This window comes from Eleutherodactylus coqui, chromosome 4, assembly GCF_035609145.1.
Source record: "Eleutherodactylus coqui strain aEleCoq1 chromosome 4, aEleCoq1.hap1, whole genome shotgun sequence".
Lineage (NCBI taxonomy): Eukaryota > Metazoa > Chordata > Amphibia > Anura > Eleutherodactylidae > Eleutherodactylus > Eleutherodactylus coqui.
In genome coordinates, this window is record NC_089840.1 from 292,019,397 (window position 1) to 292,039,289 (window position 19,893).

The 19,893-nt window shown below is 47.5% G+C and overlaps 2 protein-coding genes across 2 annotated transcripts in view; both read right to left on the reverse strand.

Annotated features, from left to right (window-relative positions):
- LOC136626392 (pregnancy zone protein-like) overlaps positions 1-19,893 on the reverse strand; it is a 600,260-nt gene that overhangs the window by 327,058 nt on the left and 253,309 nt on the right. The gene's annotated exons all lie outside the window — the stretch shown is intronic.
- LOC136626788 (alpha-2-macroglobulin-like protein 1) overlaps positions 1-19,893 on the reverse strand; it is a 199,997-nt gene that overhangs the window by 27,599 nt on the left and 152,505 nt on the right. Inside the window, exons 24-27 of the mRNA XM_066601793.1 lie at positions 15,388-15,564; positions 15,136-15,217; positions 11,754-11,910; positions 10,124-10,198 (exon numbers count right to left, since the gene is read on the reverse strand). Of these exons, the coding sequence (XP_066457890.1) occupies positions 10,124-10,198; positions 11,754-11,910; positions 15,136-15,217; positions 15,388-15,564 (491 nt within the window). The remainder of the gene's footprint in view (positions 1-10,123; positions 10,199-11,753; positions 11,911-15,135; positions 15,218-15,387; positions 15,565-19,893) is intronic.

The following is a 19,893-nucleotide window of genomic DNA, read 5'->3' on the forward strand; positions in this document are numbered from 1 at the left end:
CCCCAAAGGTCCTTATTAGGGCCACTGATAGCTGTGTGTTGGCTGCTGTTAGCAGTGGCAAATTTTTTTTTCTCAAAATCGCCTCTGCAGACCGTTGCACCTGGCATTAGGGACAGAAGTGCTGCATAGGCAGGGAGAGTGTTAGGAGTGAGTGTAGCCTTCAAGAACCTCAACGGTCCTTTCTAGGGCCATATTTATCCGTGTGCAGTACTGTCCAGGCTGCTGTTAGCTGTGCTGCATTTTTTTTTGCTTCTCAAAATCGCCTCTGCAGACCATTGCACCCTCCATTGATACTGCAGGGAAAGAATTGTATAGGCAGGGCGACAACACAGTTGTTATTCATTGAATATACGCAGTGCTGCCTTTTGGTGCCAAAAAACTGAAAACAAATCTATTTGTCCAGCCTCTGTCCGTCCTAAGGGCTGTGGACACGTGTGAGCTGCGTGAACAACATTGCTAAATCAGACGCACCCAGCTACGCTTTACTGCTGGCTTCGCCATTTGCTTTCCTTAATTGGGAAAAAAATACCTGCTCTCCAAGAGTTATAATAACTCTGCTACCCTCACGTTCTGTGACACATAAGCAGGGACACAGCACAGTTATTAAACTTCTCATGTTCATTGAATATACGCAGTGCTGCCTTTTGGTGGAAAAAAACTGAAAACAAATCTATTTGTCCAGCCTCTGTCCGTCCTAAGGGCGGTGGACACGTGTGAGCTGCGTGAACAACATTGCTAAATCAGACGCACCCAGCTACGCTTTACTGCTGGCTTCGCCATTTGCTTTCCTTAATTGGGAAAAAAATACCTGCTCTCCAAGAGTTATAATAACTCTGCTACCCTCACGTTCTGTGACACATAAGCAGGGACACAGCACAGTTATTAAACTTCTCATGTTCATTGAATATACGCAGTGCTGCCTTTTGGTGGAAAAAAACTGAAAACAAATCTATTTGTCCAGCCTCTGTCCGTCCTAAGGGCGGTGGACACGTGTGAGCTGCGTGAACAACATTGCTAAATCAGACGCACCCAGCTACGCTTTACTGCTGGCTTCGCCATTTGCTTTCCTTAATTGGGAAAAAAATACCTGCTCTCCAAGAGTTATAATAACTCTGCTACCCTCATGTTCTGTGACACATAAGCAGGGACACAGCACAGTTATTAAACTTCTCATGTTCATTGAATATACGCAGTGCTGCCTTTTGGTGGAAAAAAACTGAAAACAAATCTATTTGTCCAGCCTCTGTCCGTCCTAAGGGCGGTGGACACGTGTGAGCTGCGTGAACAACATTGCTAAATCAGACGCACCCAGCTACGCTTTACTGCTGGCTTCGCCATTTGCTTTCCTTAATTGGGAAAAAAATACCTGCTCTCCAAGAGTTATAATAACTCTGCTACCCTCACGTTCTGTGACACATTAGCAGGGACACAGCACAGTTATTAAACTTAGATTATTCATTCACTAGAGGCAGTGGGGCCTTTCGTTTTCCAAAAAGGGCAAAAATTATATTTGGCCTGCAGTCTTGCGCCAATTTATTTCCTGCCTGTGAAATCAAATCACTGGTAATACAGCATGCTGAGGGGTAGGGGTAGGCCTAGAGGACGTGGACGCGGCCGAGGACGCGGAGGGCCAAGTCAGGGTGTGGGCACAGCCCGAGCTCCTGATCCCGGTGTGTCGCAGCCGACTGCTGCGCGATTAGGAGAGAGGCACGTTTCTGGCGTCCCCACATTCATCGCCCAATTAATGGGTCCACGCGGGAGACGGTTATTAGAAAATGAGCAGTGTGAGCAGGTCCTGTCCTGGATGGCAGAAAGTGCTTCGAGCAACCTATCGTCTACCCGCAGTTCTGCGCCGTCCACTGCTGCCAATCCGAATCCTCCGTCTGCTGCTCCTCCTTCCTCCCAGCCTCCTCACTCCACTACAATAACACCTGCTCAGGAGCGGGAACACTCCCAGGAACTGTTCTCGGGCCCCTGCTTAGATTGGGCAGCAGCGGTTCCTCTCCCACCAGAGGAGTTTATCGTCACTGATGCCCAACCATTCGAAAGTTCCCGGGGTCCGGGGGAAGAGGCTGGGGACTTCCGCCAACTGTCTCAACAACTTTCTGTGGGTGAGGAGGACGATGACGATCAGACACAGTTGTCTTGCAGTGAGGTAGTAGTAAGGGCAGTAAGTCCGAGGGAGGAGCGCACAGAGGATTCGGAGGAAGAGCAGCAGGACGATGAGGTGACTGACCCCACCTGGTGTGCAACGCTTACTCAGGAGGACAGGTCTTCAGAGGGGGAGTCAAGGGCATCAGCAGGGCAGGTTGCAAGAGGCAGTGCGGTGGCCAGGGGTAGAGGCAGGGCCAGACCGAATAATCCACCAAGTGTTTCCCAAAGCGCCCCCTCGCGCCATGCCACCCTGCAGAGGCCGAGGTGCTCTAAGGTCTGGCAGTTTTTCACAGAGACGCCTGACGACCGACGAACAGTGGTGTGCAACCTTTGTTGCGCAAAGCTCAGCCGGGGAGCCAACACCAACAGCCTCACCACCACCACCATGCGCAGACATATGATGGCCAAGCACCCCACAAGGTGGGACGAAGGCCGTTCACCGCCTCCGGTTTGCACCCCTGCCTCTCCCCCTGTGCCCCAACCTGCCACTGAGATGCAACCCCCCTCTCAGGACACAGGCACTACTGCCTCATGGCCTGCACCCACACCCTCATCTCCGCTGTCCTCGGCCCCATCCAGCAGTGTAGTTCAGCGCACCGTTCAGCCGTCGCTTGCGCAAGTGTTCGAGCGCAAGCGCAAGTACGCCGCCACGCACCCGCACGCTCAAACGTTAACCGTCCGCATAGCAAAATTCATCAGCCTTGAGATGCTGCCGTATAGGGTTGTGGAAACTGAGTCCTTCAAAAGTATCATGGAGGCGGCGGCCCCGCGCTACTCAGTTCCCAGTCGCCACTACTTTTCCCGATGTGCCGTCCCAGCCCTGCACGACCACGTCTCCCGCAACATTGTGCGCGCCCTCACCAACGCGGTTACTGCCACGGTCCACTTAACTACGGACACGTGGACAAGCACAGGCGGGCAGGGCCACTACATCTCCCTGACGGCACATTGGGTGAATTTAGTGGAGGCTGGGACAGAGTCAGAGCCTGGGACCGCTCACGTCCTACCCACCCCCAGAATTGCGGGCCCCAGCTCGGTGCTGGTATCTGCGGAGGTGTATGCTTCCTCCACTAAAGCACCCTCCTCTTCCTCCTCTGTCTCGCAATCAAGATGTGTTAGCAGCAGCATGTCGCCAGCAGTCGGTGTCGCGCGGTGTGGCAGCACAGCGGTGGACAAGCGTCAGCAGGCCGTGCTGAAACTACTCAGCTTAGGCGATAAGAGGCACACGGCCCACGAACTGCTGCAGGGTCTGACAGAGCAGACCGACCGCTGGCTTGCGCCGCTGAGCCTCCAACCGGGCATGGTCGTGTGTGACAACGGGCGTAACCTGGTGGCGGCTCTGCAGCTCGGCAGCCTCACGCACGTGCCATGCCTGGCCCACGTCTTTAATTTGGTGGTTCAGCGCTTTCTGAAAAGCTACCCACGCTTGTCAGACCTGCTCGTAAAGGCGCGCCGGCTCTGCGCACATTTCCGCAAGTCCCACACGGACGCTGCCACCCTGCGCACCCTGCAACATCACTTTAAGCTGCCAGTGCACCGACTGCTGTGCGACGTGCCCACACGGTGGAACTCTACGCTCCACATGTTGGCCAGGCTCTATGAACAACGTAGAGCTATAGTCGAATACCAACTCCAACATGGGCGGCGCAGTGGGAGTCAGCCTCCTCAATTCCTTTCAGAAGAGTGGGCCTGGTTGGCAGACATCTGCCATGTCCTTGGTAATTTTGAGGAGTCTACCCAGGTGGTGAGAGGCGATGCTACAATCATTAGCGTCACCATTCCTCTGCTATGCATCTTGAGAAATTCCCTGCAAACCATAAAGGCAGCTGCTTTGCGCTCGGAAACGGGGGCGGGGGAAGACAGTATGCCGCTGGATAGTCAGGGCACCCTCCTGTCTATTTCTCAGCGCGTACAGGAGGAGGAGGAGGAGCATGAGGAGGATGAGGAGGAGGGGGAAGAGACAGCTTGGGCCGCTGCTGACGGTACACCGGCTGATTGCCTGTCATCCTTTCAGCGTGTATGGCCTGAGGAGGAGGAGGAGGAGGATCCTGATAGTGATCTTCCTAGTGAAGACAGCCATGTGTTGCGTACAGGTACCCTGGCACACATGGCTGACTTCATGTTAGGATGCCTTTCTCGTGACCCTCGCGTTGCACGCATTCTGGCCACGACGGATTACTGGGTGTACACACTGCTCGATCCACGGTATAAGGAGAACCTGCCCACTCTGATTCCCGAAGAGGAAAGGGGTTCGAGAGTGTTGCTATACCACAGGACCCTTGCGGACAAGCTGATGGTAAAATTCCCAGCCGACAGGGGGGGGCGGTTGGGCAGCATGTAACCCAGGAGAAGTGTCAGTGGAGTGTCATGCAGGCAGTGATTGTGCTTTGTTGGAGGTAGTGTGGTGCTTAGCAAAGGTATGCCATGCTAATGAGGGCTTTTCAGAAGTAAAAGTTGTTGGGAGGGGGGGGGCCCACTCTTGCCGGTATTGTGGCTTAATAGTGGGACCTGGGAACTTGAGATGCAGCCCAACATGTAGCCCCTCGCCTGCCCTATCCGTTTCTGTGTCGTTCCCATCACTTTGTTGAATTGCCCAGATTTTCACACATGAAAACCTTAGCGAGCATCGGCGAAATACAAAAATGCTCTGGTCGCCCATTGACTTCAATGGGGTTCGTTGTTCGAAACGAACCCTCGAGCATCCCGGGAAGTTCGTTCCGAATAACGAACACCCGAACATTTTGGTGTTCGCTCATCTCTAGTAAAGTACCATTTTTTGCGTATTGAAACCCCTGATGAACCCACGTTGTGGGAGAAACACGTTGGGTTACGCTTACAATTTTTAGTGGTCCGGCATAGCTTATTTTCTCGATGTGAACGACGTATACATCACCGAACCTGATCTCTGGATTTTGGGTCACGTTCTGTAACATCCAACTGTTGGACTTATGTCACTTTTTCATCTCCTGATTAGGTTGACGTATATACAATAGATTCTGATAATCCTGTCAGATTCTGCAAAGAGACCGAATACACTAAATGGCTGAGTCATAACGATACTCAGACTGACCGGTCTATTACTGTTTATGGACAGTGGTATCAATACATTTTTATCGGTTCCATGGGTTTTCCTGGATCTAGATTTATGTGTGTATGTTCTTCCTTTTAGTTATTTCTTTAATAAAAGTTATATTTTACTATAATTTTTTTGGTCAAGGGTCCACATAGTCAGTTCTTTCCAAACTAGTTGGACTTCACTGCCTCTGTTAAATTGATACACATGACTATGTCGAGCTAATGGCCCAGGAGACAGGGGATTCAGTCATGTTCTTGATCATTAATTAGACAACCCTAATTTTGCACTCTTTGTGGATGGATCGAGGTATAATCAAGAAGGTAGGTTCTATACAGATTTTGTTGTGCTCTCCTTACATGATGAGGTCAAGGCCCGAGAAGCTGAATTACGAGCTCTGGAAAAAAAAACATGCAAACATGCTTAAGAGAACACAGCTAAGATCTACACGGACTCGCGCTATGCCTTTGGCATGTTCATGAGTATGGACTCATTTGGAGAGCTAAGTCATACTTGAGAGCAACTGAAAACCCAATTAAGGAGAGTAAAGGTATACGGGCACTGATGTAAGCCCCTCTGCTGTCTGAGAGAATGGCCTGAAAGCATAATAAAAGGACACTTCAAGGATGGCACAAAAGAGGCAAACGTAAATCATCAGGCTGATCAGGCTGCAGAGACTGCCACACAGAAGCACAGACTTCAGACAGCAGGAGGGGTAGAGACACCTGGATATAAATGGATGGTATCTAACAAACTCTGTCTTCCACAAGCCCTCTATCCCATCATGGCTCTGGCCTCCATGGAAATACACATCTGTCAAAACCAGCTATGACAGAGGTGGTACTGGTATCCACCGGGAGTTAGCGTCACGGCAATTAAATACACACAGGGCTGCCTGATTTGTGCACAGAACAATGTGCGTAGGTCTGTACAGACTCCCAAACTGTGCAGCCCTTGTCCCGACTACCCATTCCAGCATCTTCAAATAGACTACATCCAACTGCCATGGGTGGGCAGGTACTAGTACATTCTGGTCTGCTTTGACCTGTTTTCAGGGTGACCAGTCTGTCCTACTCGCTCACAATGCGACTGCCAAGAACTGGTCTCTAAGACAATTGAGAGTGACCGATGTACCCCCTTCAAGGGAGAAGTGATGCAGAAGGTAATGAAAGTGTTAGGGGTAGAACAGGCCTTTCATGCTCTTTACCATCCACAAAGCAGTGGTAGAGCAGAGTGCTTAAATTGTACCTTAGAAACTACGATCCAGAAGGCCATGGAAGAGCTCAATAGACCATGGACCGGGTGCCTCCTCCTGGTACTCTGCTCCATAAGGTACAAACCTAACAGAACAGGCCTCAGCCCATATGAGCTCTAGAACCAGACTTGACAGAATATAAAAAGTATTCCTGACCACCACTACAGATGTTCAGCTGGAAGGAAAAATCTGAATAGATACATGCGTCTCATTGCAAGAGAGTCTCCCCAACATGATGATATTATGCTTTCTCCTAGGTTGTTCAATCCCTGTTCACAACTACAGTTCCATAACTAAGGTTCTGAAGGGACTAACTAGTCTTGCTAAAGAACTAGCAGCAAGTTCTGGCATCTCTGACCCCTTTGATGACTGGTGAAATGATACTTTCGGCAGATGGAGCCACTGGATTTCATCTTTTGCTAGGACTTTAGTGACTATTCTTGCTGCTGCATTATTCCGTGCCTTTGAGAATTTATCTCTAAGACTATTGACAAAGCTGTCCCTGTTATGTATTATGATGTTTTGGCTACTGAATTTGATATTGAATCTGTTTTATATCAATTCTCTATTTGTTAGATATGGGGTTACCACTGAGGGTGCCGGGGTCTGGTTGGTGCGGGATGCTCGTACTGGTGCTGTGGGGGCCCAAGCTGGTGGCTCTGTCCAGGGTTCCCCCACTCTGGTGGTTGGTCGCAGCAGCCAGTGGCATGTGCCGCATTGTGCATGAGCGCGCCTGTCCGCTGGTGGGCCGCGCAGTGCTTGGGCTTGTGCGTGCCACCGGGAGGAGGCGGCTTTATGATTCCCTCTGGTCGTCATGTGACTTCACCCTGTCCCTCTGGGCGGCGAATCCTACATATATACCTTGCTGGCCCAGACTCTGGTTGCCAGTGTTTGGTTTTGACTTGTCTGCCTACACTCGCATTTTTGACCTGACTTTGGTGTGTTCGCTTTCGGCTTTTCTTTTGACTCTGCCTCTGTTTTGCCCTCCTGTACTCGCACCTGTCTTTTGGTTTGATCCTGCTTTCCATGACTACTGTCTGGTCTGCGCTTTTGTTACTTCCCGTCAGCTACGCGGTGCTCACTTGCCGGTCTCACCGTCCCTCCTTCCTTGGGGTCCGTCACTAGTGCAGAGCAGGGACCGTTGCCCAGTTGTCACCCTGGGGCCTAGCTCAGGGGGGCAAGTAGGTAGGGACATGGGAGAGGGCTGGCGTAGGGATCCCCTGTCCATCTGCCCTTGCCAGTCCTAACACTATTCATACAGCACTTTTCCAAGATACTTTTTCTGTTGAGCGCTAGCTGTTGGGTTTAGTCAGGGGATCTGGTGAAGTTGTGTAGGAAAACTGACTCCTGTCATTAGGACTTGAGCATTTACCTTTGCACCTAGCTGCTGTAAGAGATAAAAAGGAGGGACTGTTATAGTAATAATATATGTATTCTATTGTGTGTGTATATATATATATATATATTTTTTTTTTTCCATATGTTTCTCATATCAGCCTATGCAATTATAGATAGATAGATATTTCTTCTTTGTAAATAGGTAGCATCTAAATGGTTAATTTGATCCCCTATAAGCTGGGAAAATTTAAATAGCGATATTTTTTTTGCTGCTTATATCTCGGCTATTTAAAGTTTCCCGACTTATAGGGGATCACAGGGGGTCCTTTCTGAGTGGAAGGGACTATACATTTGGTCCATAGAAACTCCACTGATTGTGATCACCTATCCAGTCCTCTATGGGAGACCATCACTATATATAGTTTTTAGAGGCTCCCTAACCATCTGGTCAAAAAATTATTTGATTCTTTTGGCCTACACTGGATTTTTCTATTAGCAGCATATTGTGAATTACATCTTGGATCAAGCATTTGTCCTGATTAGTGATGAGCGAGCATTACCCTTAGCGAGTACCTGCCCGCTTGAGACAAAAGGTTCGGGTGCCAGCGGCGGGCAGGGAGCTGCAGGGGAAAGCGGGGAGGAATGGAGGGGAGATCTCTCCCTCTCCCCCCCCCCCGCTATCCCCTGCTGACTGCCGCTACTCACCGCTCCCCCGCGCCGGCACCCGAACCTTGTCTCTCGAGCGGGCAGGTACTCGCTAAGGGCAATGCTCGCTCGAGCAATTTCCCCTAGCGAGTATGCTCTCATCTCTAGTCCTGATGCTTGTTAGGGTAATTGCTTTTCTGTTATCAGCAGTTTGGTATCTTCAGACCAAACCTTTCTGTCTGGAGGTTAGAGGGGGTAGACACGGTTCTCCACCCTATTATTATACAGTGACCAACTGGTTCCTGAAGAGTTGTAGGTCCAGCTGAAATGCATTGAACCAATTTCTTAATTATCTTTTCACTCTGATTGAGTATACACGCACTCGCTGATATCAGGATATCATTCTGTAGGTTAAAGCAACATTAGTTTTGAATATTCTCATTTCTCTAGTACATTGGCCCAGAAAGCATCAAAGTGGGTCAAGCCTTTGGGCTTTAAGATACTCTCACTTGGCCCTAATATTGTATTCCCTCTCCAGGAGGTGATTGTACTCAGACTGGATAGAGGGAATGAAATAAGGGACGGATGATTTCTGTACTAGTGATACTTGACTTATATCCAGGGGATTTTCCATCCAAGAATTGGGGAAGTTCCCTTAGTAAATCCCTCACTGGATATATTTAGGCACTTTTGTGTCTGTTTGTCCTTCTGGTTTATTTGTTCAGTTGGTCTTGTTAGTCCATGGCCCTTCAGCTTTAGTAAATATTAATAAGGATTGTTTTTAGGGAATTCCATCTGTGAATCGGGCTAAATCTCTTCGAGTTCCTTTTTCCACAGTGATTACTTAATACAGTAAAGGGATGTTTACCCCTAGCAGAATTGTGTACAAGTACCGCCCAAATCTGTGTCAAGTTCCACACCAAACTTCATTACATGTGAATGTACACTTATATTTATCCCCTAGTATCCACCACAAGAACCAATTCCCCTTCTGAGTCCCCATCATGGTCATGGTGCCCCCCCCCCCTTCTGTGTGCCCCTCATGCTGAGTGTAAACCCCGCTCTATACCACCCTTTGTGCAGAGTATGAACCCTCTTCTGCAACCCTCCCATACTCAGTGGGGCCTCTCTTCTGTGCCCCCATCATGCTGCGGTCACCCTTTTCTTCCTGTAATCACTAAGCCCCCGTAAAGGCCAGGAAGATTTCGGGTTACTGCATTACTCACGATGCTGCACCGCAGCCTGTCACAGCATCTCTGGGAACATAGCCCAGATTGGCTCGTCTCTCTCTCCACAGCACATGCACTGCAATGAGCAGGAGAGGGTGCAGAGTTAGTCCGTGTTACGCTCCAAGACGTTCTGACAGACTACAGTGCCACAGCGTCAGCAATGCAGAATCCTGTAATCTTCCTGATTGGAGCTTCGGGGGAATATTTGACTGAAGATGACTGCTAGAAACTTTTGTTGAACTTGGTTCACATGTGGATTGTCCTGGCCATTGCAGCAGGTTTCTCTCTTGCACCATCGCTTCCCATAGGAGGATCCAAATATTCAGTAAGTCTACAGCTGAGCTAAAATTCCTGTATCTGTTATCCGTGAGAATGTAAATACTGAGGAGGGGAAGCCGGCAATTGTAAAGTCAGAGATCGCACACTTACACTAGTATCTGAGCCGGACTCCATACAGGCAGCTGTAACATAGCAAGCTAGAGAAACCTCATCATCCACACCGCCCTGAGGAAACCAAAGAAATCATATCAGTGAAGTATGCAACACTACAAAACACTGTACACCAGTAAGAATCACCATGGGAGAGCTTCTTTACAGTAAGAGCGAGATATGTAATTGAATGCTCTACTCATGAGGGCAGGACGCATACCTGATGATGAATGATGACTATGAAATTAATATGAAGAATATAGTTATAGAGTTATATATAGTTTTAAAAACTATCCCCTACCCTCTTCCTGCATACATGGAGCAGCCGGAAATGTTGTTTGTAACCTGCAGATTTGGGGTATTTCTCCTTCTTTCTGCTGCTTTCTGTACACTTTATCTCCATGTGAAGATGTCTCTTCTCTGCTGCCCTGCTTCTCCTCTCACAGCAGGAGTCACAAATAAAGAGAGGAAGAATCTGCACCCCCCCCCCCTCCTCCTTGTCTACTATTTATAGTATTAAGGTGGTCATACACACAAGATAATGGTTGCCCAAAAAAGCCATTTCAGGCGACTATTGCTTGAAAGAGCAATGACAATAATTTGCAATGGACGATGGTTGACAATCATTGTTTGCTCTAGACCTGATCCATCCTGTTGGCTGACTACAGCCAAAACTGCAAGTGTATAGTATGGCATGATCTGCCAAAACCTTGGAGCTCACTTGCTATACTGGTCAAATTTCTCTCTAATAACATAAAAGTAGTAATACTCATGTGTCCCCACTCCCCCAGCACTCCTGCTCCTCTGCTAGTCTTCACTTCCAGGCAAGGGCATGCATACCACAGAGGTAGACCATGCAGCTGCTATGGGGTCTATGGAGAGAGGGGCTCAGCTTTGTTTAGTTCCATGCCCTTTTCTACTAGGTGGCTGTAGCCATTGCATTACACCCCTCTCCAGATAAACTAAATGCCTTAGGGGTCATGGAAAGGGAGTCGAGGAAAAAAAAACAAATACAAGTCCCGGTTGTCCTGGGTGCCAAAATCAAGCACCTTATTAGGGGGCACATTTTTATTTTTGCTGTGGGGCCCCTCACTCCCATGTACACCACTGCTTCCGGATGCACATCCTGGGTCATGATTAAGTCCTGTGTTCACTGCAGCAGAGCCAGTGATTGAGTGCAACAGACACGATTGTCAGGATGTGCACTCAGAAGTGAAGACCAGCGGCGATCCGGCCAGCCAAAGGCAAAAAAGCACCGGGAAAGCAGGGACAGGTGAGTATTATTTCTTATATAACCTTCTTCACTGTTGGTGCTCGGATCATTGTCTTAAATGGATGGTCAGCTTTAATCTACATGCATTTTTTAGAATTGAGGTGGTTTGCAAACATTTACAGAGATGCTGCAGGAAAAGGTGAATTATAATCTGATACGAGGGGATGAAGTTGTCACAATGGTAAAACTGGTCCACTTCCCAAGAAGGTCTCTATCCACAAGCCCAAACTAGCACCAGTACCATTAGCCTTTGTTTTATCTCCCCCTGGAATAAACGGCCAGAGGAAGGTGAATGAACATAGGGTCTATCCTGTAGCTACATTATACTCTCTGCTATATTGAGCTGTTGTTCCTCACCTTCAAGGCATTGTTTAGCAGACGACCTCTGGTGTTGAAGCATCCATTTGGCTTCTGCTGGTCTTTCAGCCAGTCCATGCTTTGTTTAATAACCTTGTCATCAATATAGATAGTAGAAGTAATCTGGCTGTAGCACTTCACAACAAAAGCTGTGAGCCTGCAGAAGGGACAGGTACAGTAATAGTCAAACACAAGAACATTGCATAGATCCTAGTACAGGATTCAAGATCATCTCCCCCTCCAGGGTCCATTTCATGCCACCACAACCCTCATCTTTGGACAGGAGATCCATAGACCTTCCTTGTAGATCAGAGAAGAAGAAAAGTCATGTCCAGTGTTCACAAACTACATGTAACGAGGGATGGACCACCTATATCTATAGTTCTATAGCAGTGGAAGCGGTAACTTTAGTGGTACAGAAGCCCATAGACTGACCAAGAGAAATGTGGGGCATTGAAGGGCAGATAGGAACAGAGCATGATATTTCTGGTCCTCTATATGTTCTTGTGGTCCAATGCCATCCATTACCCAGACACTGGGCTCATCACTGATCCAGAGAATAGGTTTGTGCTAGTTCAGCCCATCCCTGGAGTAGTGGCTACCCATGATGAACGCATATGAGAGCTATGGAAATGTCCATGTGCCTCTGCTCATAGATTTCCATGACTTGTATTTTCATACTTCTTAATTGATGGCTGGACTGGCAGCATCCGGCAGGGAAATAATTTTTTTTGGTAGAAGCACAAACACTGGAATATTTAGTGGAATAATTTGTAGAATGTGGGCAACATCGGGGTAGGGTGAGGACTGTACCCTACAGGGAATAAAAGGTCAGGTTAGGTATATACATTGTATTAACAAAAGTAAAGGGGATATGCAAATTGGATGTGTGAGCATTAGGTATAACGTAGAATATCACACAGGCATATTCCAGGACAGAAACCATCAGAATGCCCCCAAGTGTAGAGCTGACAATGGGGTATGGTGGTGGGATGCTACCTGAACACTTAATCAGTCTGGTACATCACAGTGCATATGCATCTTCCAGATTCCACAGTTGGCAATGTTATTCGAAAATGGAGAACATCTGGTGTGTGCATTGCAGTAACATTTGGGGAGACCTTGTAAAAGTGACAGAATGTGGACAACGAAGCCTTAGAAGGGCTACAATGGCATCACAAACATTATGCCTTCACTCAGAAGATCTCACAGGCCATTGGAACATCTATTACCAACAGAACCATTTGTAGGGAACTGCTTGTGAAGGGATACTATGTACGAGTGGCTGCACACAAGTGCAATATCACAGCAATGAAAGCAATGGTGCTTGGAGAATCATTCTTGGACTGCATATGACTAGAAGCAAGTGTTGTGGACAGCTGAATCACAGTACACCATCTTCTGATCAGATGGTCGCACTTGGGTGTGGCGGTTGCCCAGAGAGCAGTTTCCACATGACTGCATTGCCTCAACAGTGAAGTTTCGAGGAGGTCCTGTTATGGTGTGGAGATGTCTCTTCTGGGATGGACTAGGGCCATTGGTTATAGTGAAGTTCACTCTCAATGCCACTGGTTACAGAGGCATTCCTGACAATGTGGCATCACCTACTCTGTGTCTCTACCAACATGATGGAGCACCATGTCATACAGCACTCAGTGTTGAGGCTTGGTTTGAGGATCAGAATGTCCGCAAACTGCATTGACCAGCCCAAAGTCCGGATGTCAATCCTACTGAGCATCTTTGGGATGAACTAGAACCATGCACGCCCAACACGCGCATCATCCCCTGCCTCAATATCTGAAGCCCTCCTCCAGGAATGGAGGAAAATCCCTCCATATTGTAGGTAATGCAAGATTAGGAGCTGAGCTTGCATGATCCGCAGAGGGAGCCAACTGTAACTGATAGCCAGGGTCCTGCTGCAATAGCAGAGATAGAAGAGAACTTCGATCCCCACCATTAACCTCTTGCATGCCATGATCAATGTTGTGGCATGTAAGCAGTTAACAGAGATAGCGAGTTCTTACTGTGACATCATTGGCCACCTGATTGTGGAGGGCTAATGGGTTGTTATCGCAACAGGATGCCTGGCAATGATCTCCATGTCTGCCCTGACTTGTGATGGCAAAGATAAGAGATTATATATTGCAGTACTTCTTTAATGCAGTCTATTATCTGAAAGATCATTGGATCACAGGTTCAAGTCCCCTACAGAGACATAAAAAAGGCAAATAAAAAATAGTTCAAAAATAGAATAGAGTAAAATAGTTTTTTTTTTAAACCCCCCTTAATAAATGTTTTACAATACATTATATGTACCCCAAAAAGGTACCAATAAAAACTTCTCATCACAGAACAAACAAGTCCACATACAGCTAGCTGGGTGGAAAAATAAAAAAGGTATGGCTTTTTGAAGAATGTAGATGGAGGAAAAAAAATATAAACAAAAATCGCAAAAAATAATTACATCCTTAAAGAAGTTGTGCGGTTGTAAACTACTTATGGCCTATCCTCAGGATAAATCATCAATAGTAGATTGGGGGTTACCCGGGCCCCCGCCAGTCAGCTGTTCTCTGAGCCGATGCACTACTTTGCAGAAGTGATTTCTGCAGAAAGCTGACAGCTCTGTTTTTACTCTAGTGGTTATGCTTAATATTGCAGGTCAAGTTCCCTTTGAAATGAATGAAAGTTTTGCTTGCAATACCAAGCTGGCCACTACAATATGAACAGAGCTGTCTGCTTCCTGCAAAAATCAGCTCAGTGCACAAGTACGCTAGCCTGGCAAACAGCTGATTGGCAGGAGACCCCCGTCAATCTACTTCTGATGGCTTATCCTAAAGGATAGGTCATCAGTAGTTTACAACCTGATAAACTCTAAGCCACATCCTTAAAGTGGTTTTCCATGACAATACTATTGATGATGACCTATTCTCCAGATAGGTCATCAATAGTTGATTGGCCCAGACCAGCAGCTCGGGATCCCAGCCAATCAGCTGATTAGGTTCCACTGAGGTCTGAGCAGAAGCCACTGCTCCGACTCCCTGTGTAGCGGTCGGCATTTGTAACTACAGTTGCTCAACTCATTGAAATCAATGGGAGCTGCACCTGCAAATAGTCACTAGAGGGGTTGGAGCAGTGACTACCACTCTGACCTTAGTGTATACCAGCGCTGTCAGCCTGCCACTCGGTGATCAACTATTGATGACCTTTCCTGAGGATAGGTCCTTCAATAGTATTTTTGTGGAAAACCCCCTTTAAAGGGTTAATACAGCATATTGGTAATACAATTCTGTTCTTTACTCTGAACTCTCAGAAGACATTTAGGAGATTCTATCAAAATCCAATTTCTGCAAAATGTAGCACTGAACAGACTCTCCACACTCACCATGTGTTGCCATCCGGATCCTTCTCTCCGAAGGCGCTGTATGACCCGTCTTTGCGCTTGTATGTCATCTGGCGGTCGTATCCTATAAGATAAAGGGCAGCAGCCAAAATATTTTGCATGTAACCATACTACGTTTTGTACAAAGCGTTGGTCCCTACTGTACTTCCATATGCAACAGATATTATATGGTACAGCTTGGTATAATAGGGCTTAGAAAGTCACAGACTCCATAGAACAATGCCACGCACTCACCACTCTTCAGAAAATCTTTGGCCTTCGTGAGCACCTCAGGGTTTATTAGATTTGATTTCTGTAAATACTGGAGGATGTAGACATTTGGGGCGAATCTACCCATGTTTTGCTCACCGCAGCCATACGACATGGCCAGGAGATCACCGATGTTACTCATGGCCGGTCCCATGATGTCGCCTGGTCAACAAAAAAGATGCAGATAAAGCAGATGGATATTTCTATATTTCCCCTCGGTTCAGGTTTCTATAGAGATGTTGAACATTTAACCCCTTCATGCTGCGGCCCGCTTTCTTTTTCTTTTGCATTTTCATTTTTAACTCCCCCCTTTCCAAAACCCCTAACGTTTTATTTTCTGGTGACGCGGCTGCATGAGAGCTGGTTTCTTGTGGAATCATTTAACGTACCAAATGATGTAATCAAAAACTTTTAAAAATTTCTAAGTGGGCAAAATGGAAAAACACACCATGCACCCTCCTGGGGGGGTTACAGCATTCATTGGGAAGTAAACATGACACTTATTATTAAAAACCGATTTCTCCCCTAGAAGTTCTTGAATGGAATAAAACGCTCTGTGATTGTAACATTGATATCAGTAAGTGATTACACATCAGTGCAAAAGGATCATTTATTGTGAAGAACCGACCCCTTGTAGGGAGGCTTGGATACAAGATGTGATACGCGCGGGCATGGAGGCTCTAGTACCCTGTTGTACCGCCTCTAGCTTGGATACAAGACGTGATACGGGGGAGCATGGAGGCTCTAGTACCCTGTTGGACCACCTTGAGCTTGGATACAAAATGTGATGCAGCCATGGAAGTTCTAGTAAACTGTTGTACCGCCTCTAGCTTGGATACAAGATGTGATATGGGCGGGCATGGAAGCTCTGGTATCCTGTTGTACCGCCTCCATCTTGGATACAAGATGTAATATGGATGGGCATAGAGGCTCTAGCACCCTGTTGTACCACCTCTAGCTTGGATACAAGATGTAATATGGAGGACATGGAGGCTCTAGTACCCTGTTGTACCGCCTCTAGCTTGGATACATGATGATACAGGGGGCATGGAGGCTCTAGTACCCTGCTGTACCTCCTCTAGCTTGGATACAAGATGTGATACGGGTGGGTATAAAGGCTCTAGCATCCTGCTGCACCACTTAAAGCTTGGATGCAAGATGTGATACAGGCGGATATGGAGGCTCTAGTACCCTGTTGTACCGCCTCTAGCTTGGATACAAGATGTGATATGGGCAGGCATAGAGGCTCTAGTACCCTGTTGGACCACCTCTAGCTTGGATACAATATGTGATACAGGCAGGCATGGAGGCTCTAGTACCCTGTTTTACCGCCTCTAGCTTGGATACAAGATGTGATATGGGCAGGCATGGAGGCTCTAGTACCCTGTTGGACCACCTCTAGCTTGGATACAATATGTGATACAGGCAGGCATGGAGGCTCTAGTACCCTGTTGGACCACCTCTAGCTTGGATACAATATGTGATATGGGCAGGCATGGAGGCTCTAGTACCCTGTTTTACCGCCTCTAGCTTGGATACAAGATGTGATATGGGCAGGCATGGAGGCTCTAGTACCCTGTTGGACCACCTCTAGCTTGGATACAATATGTGATACAGGCAGGCATGGAGGCTCTAGTACCCTGTTGGACCACCTCTAGCTTGGATACAAGATGTGATATGGGCAGGCATGGAGGCTCTAGTACCCTGTTTTACCGCCTCTAGCTTGGATACAAGATGTGATATGGGCAGGCATGGAGGCTCTAGTACCCTGTTTTACCGCCTCTAGCTTGGATACAAGATGTGATATGGGCAGGCATGGAGGCTCTAGTACCCTGTTTTACCGCCTCTAGCTTGGATACAAGATGTGATATGGGCAGGCATGGAGGCTCTAGTACCCTGTTGGACCGCCTCTAGCTTGGATACAATATGTGATACAGGCAGGCATGGAGGCATACAGGTTCTGTATGGTATCCTGCCATATATCGCTGTACATTCACTGTAATTGAGCCTTTATCTCTCTTTATCTGTCTAATCGGGGCCGACTCTTGGACACTTTATGGATCAGCCCTCTTCTTTCAGTTCAATCATTTGAATTTTTGTGTCGGCTCTAATAGTCTCAAGCCATTGCATTCGTTGGCAACCAGGTCTTTTGTTGCTGACCCCTCCGAACATTGCCGATGCTTCTAATGAATTAGCTCACATTAAGAGGCTGAAGTATGAGAGTCTCTGTTACTTAATTTTGCCCTCCAATGAAAACGTTGCTTTGATGCAGTCTAGGACTGTTTTGTTGGTTCTCTTGGCGGTCCAAGGAATTCGTAGAGGTTACCTTCAGAAAAGTTTGTAGGCATCAATCTTCCTTCGGTCCGTTTTCTTCAGTGTCCAACTTTTGCAGCCGTGAGTTGTGATTGGGAAGATGATTGTGTTGACTGTCCAGCGTTTCGTTGCAATGCTTAGGTCTCTGTTTTTCCATATCTTACCCATACATAACATTGTGCTGTGATCTAGTGTGATATGTTGTTTTATTTCAAGTCCTGATTTCTTCATAATTGATTTGGGTTTTTCCTGTATCATTACCGGTTTATGTCATGATCTTAGTTTCTTGATATTAAAGTATCGGCCGACTTCTTCACTTCCTTCTTTAACTTTTAGTATCAGTTGTTAAAGAGCTTCTTGATATTCTCCCCAAGGTTGTATCATCTGCGGATATGAGATTGTTGAGGTTTCTTCCTCCGATCTTAACTCAGATCTTAATGTGTGATCGAGCATTTCCTGCAACTATCAGGGGATGCATATTAAGCTTCTGTTTCTGTGAGTTAGATCTTGGATTCAGATCTTGGATTCGTCTAGATCTCCTCTGCATACTGGTTGAACAATGCAGGGGATAAGATGCAGCCTTGGTGTATGCCTTTCCCGATTCTGAACGATTCTGTGTTACTGTTGGAGGTCCTGATCGCGGCCTCTTGATTCGCATGTAGCGACTGTATGAGTTGCCCCAGATGTCCCAAGACTCCCATTTGTCTTAGGTGTGGCCACAGCTTGTCGTGTTCAATGCAATTGAATGGTTTTCTGTAATCGATAAAGCGTATGTACATCTCCTTCTGGTATTCCCAGGCCTTTTCCACGATCCATTGGAGCTTTGCAATTTAGTTTGTTGTTTCTCTTCCTTTGTGAAAACCAGCTCTACTGAACCTCTAGATCATGTATACACGTAGGCTGTTGCAGTTGGTGTCCCAGATGGTCCCATACATGTTCTATTGACGATAAATCTGGTGACCGGGCAGCCACGGTGACAATGTTATGGAGCCATTCCTGTGACCCCCTTGTGTGTGCAGCCAAGCATTATCCCGCTAGAAACCGCCATGAGAGGAACAGATATGGCTGCAGGATGTCCTGAACATATCGCTGAGCTGTCATTGTCGCTCGTACCACTACTAGGGGGGACCGACTGTCGTATGTGATAGCCCCTCAGACCACCACACCAGCAGGGGGCAGTGTGCTGCTCCACAGCAAAGGCAGGACAAAGGTACTCACTAGTTCTCCAGACATAAACTTTGCCATCGTCAGCGCCCAAACTAAACCTGGATTTGTTTCTGAAGACAATTTGGTTCCACTCTTTAGCTGTCCATTTTTGTCATCCATGACACTCCTAGAAACGGAGGTGGCAGGGGGTTGATTTTGAAGACAGTACATGGAATGGATGCCATGAGACCAAATGGCCTTCAGCCAAGCACCAGGAAATGGCTCCAACAGACACAGGGGTGTAAATATGGCGCCCCCTGTCTCTGGATGGCAAACAACAAAACAGTTGGAGCTGCTGGGGCCTGTTGGACGATCAGATAATCCTCTGTACTGGTGGTCTTTGGAGTGCGTCCTGATTCTAGTCATCTTGTGTACATGTCCTTATTAGAGATGAGCGAGCACCAAAATGTTCGGGTGCTCGTTACTCGAGACAAACTTTTCGCGATGCTCGAGGGTTCGTTTCGAGTAACGAACCCCATTGAAGTCAATGGGCGACCCAAGAATTTTTGTATATCGCCGATGCTCGCTAAGGTTTCCATTTGTGAAAATCGGGGCAATTCAAGAAAGTGATGGGAACGACACAGCAATGGATAGGGCAGGCGAGGGGCTACATGTTGGGCTGCATCTCAAGTTCCCAGGTCCCACTATTAAGCCACAATAGCGGCAAGAGTGGGCCCCCCCCTCCCAACAATATTTACTTCTGAAAAGCCCTCATTAGCAATGCATACCTTAGCTAAGCACCACATTACCTCCAACAAAGCACAATCACTGCCTGCATGACACTCCGCTGCCACTTCTCCTGGGTTACATGCTGCCCCAACCCCCCCCCCCCCCGACCCAGTGTCCACAGCGCACACCAAACTGTCCCTGCCCAGCCTTCAGCTGCCCTCATGCCACGCCACACTCATGTCTATTTATAAGTGTGTCTGCCATGAGGAGGAACCGCAGACACACACTGCAGAGGGTTGACAC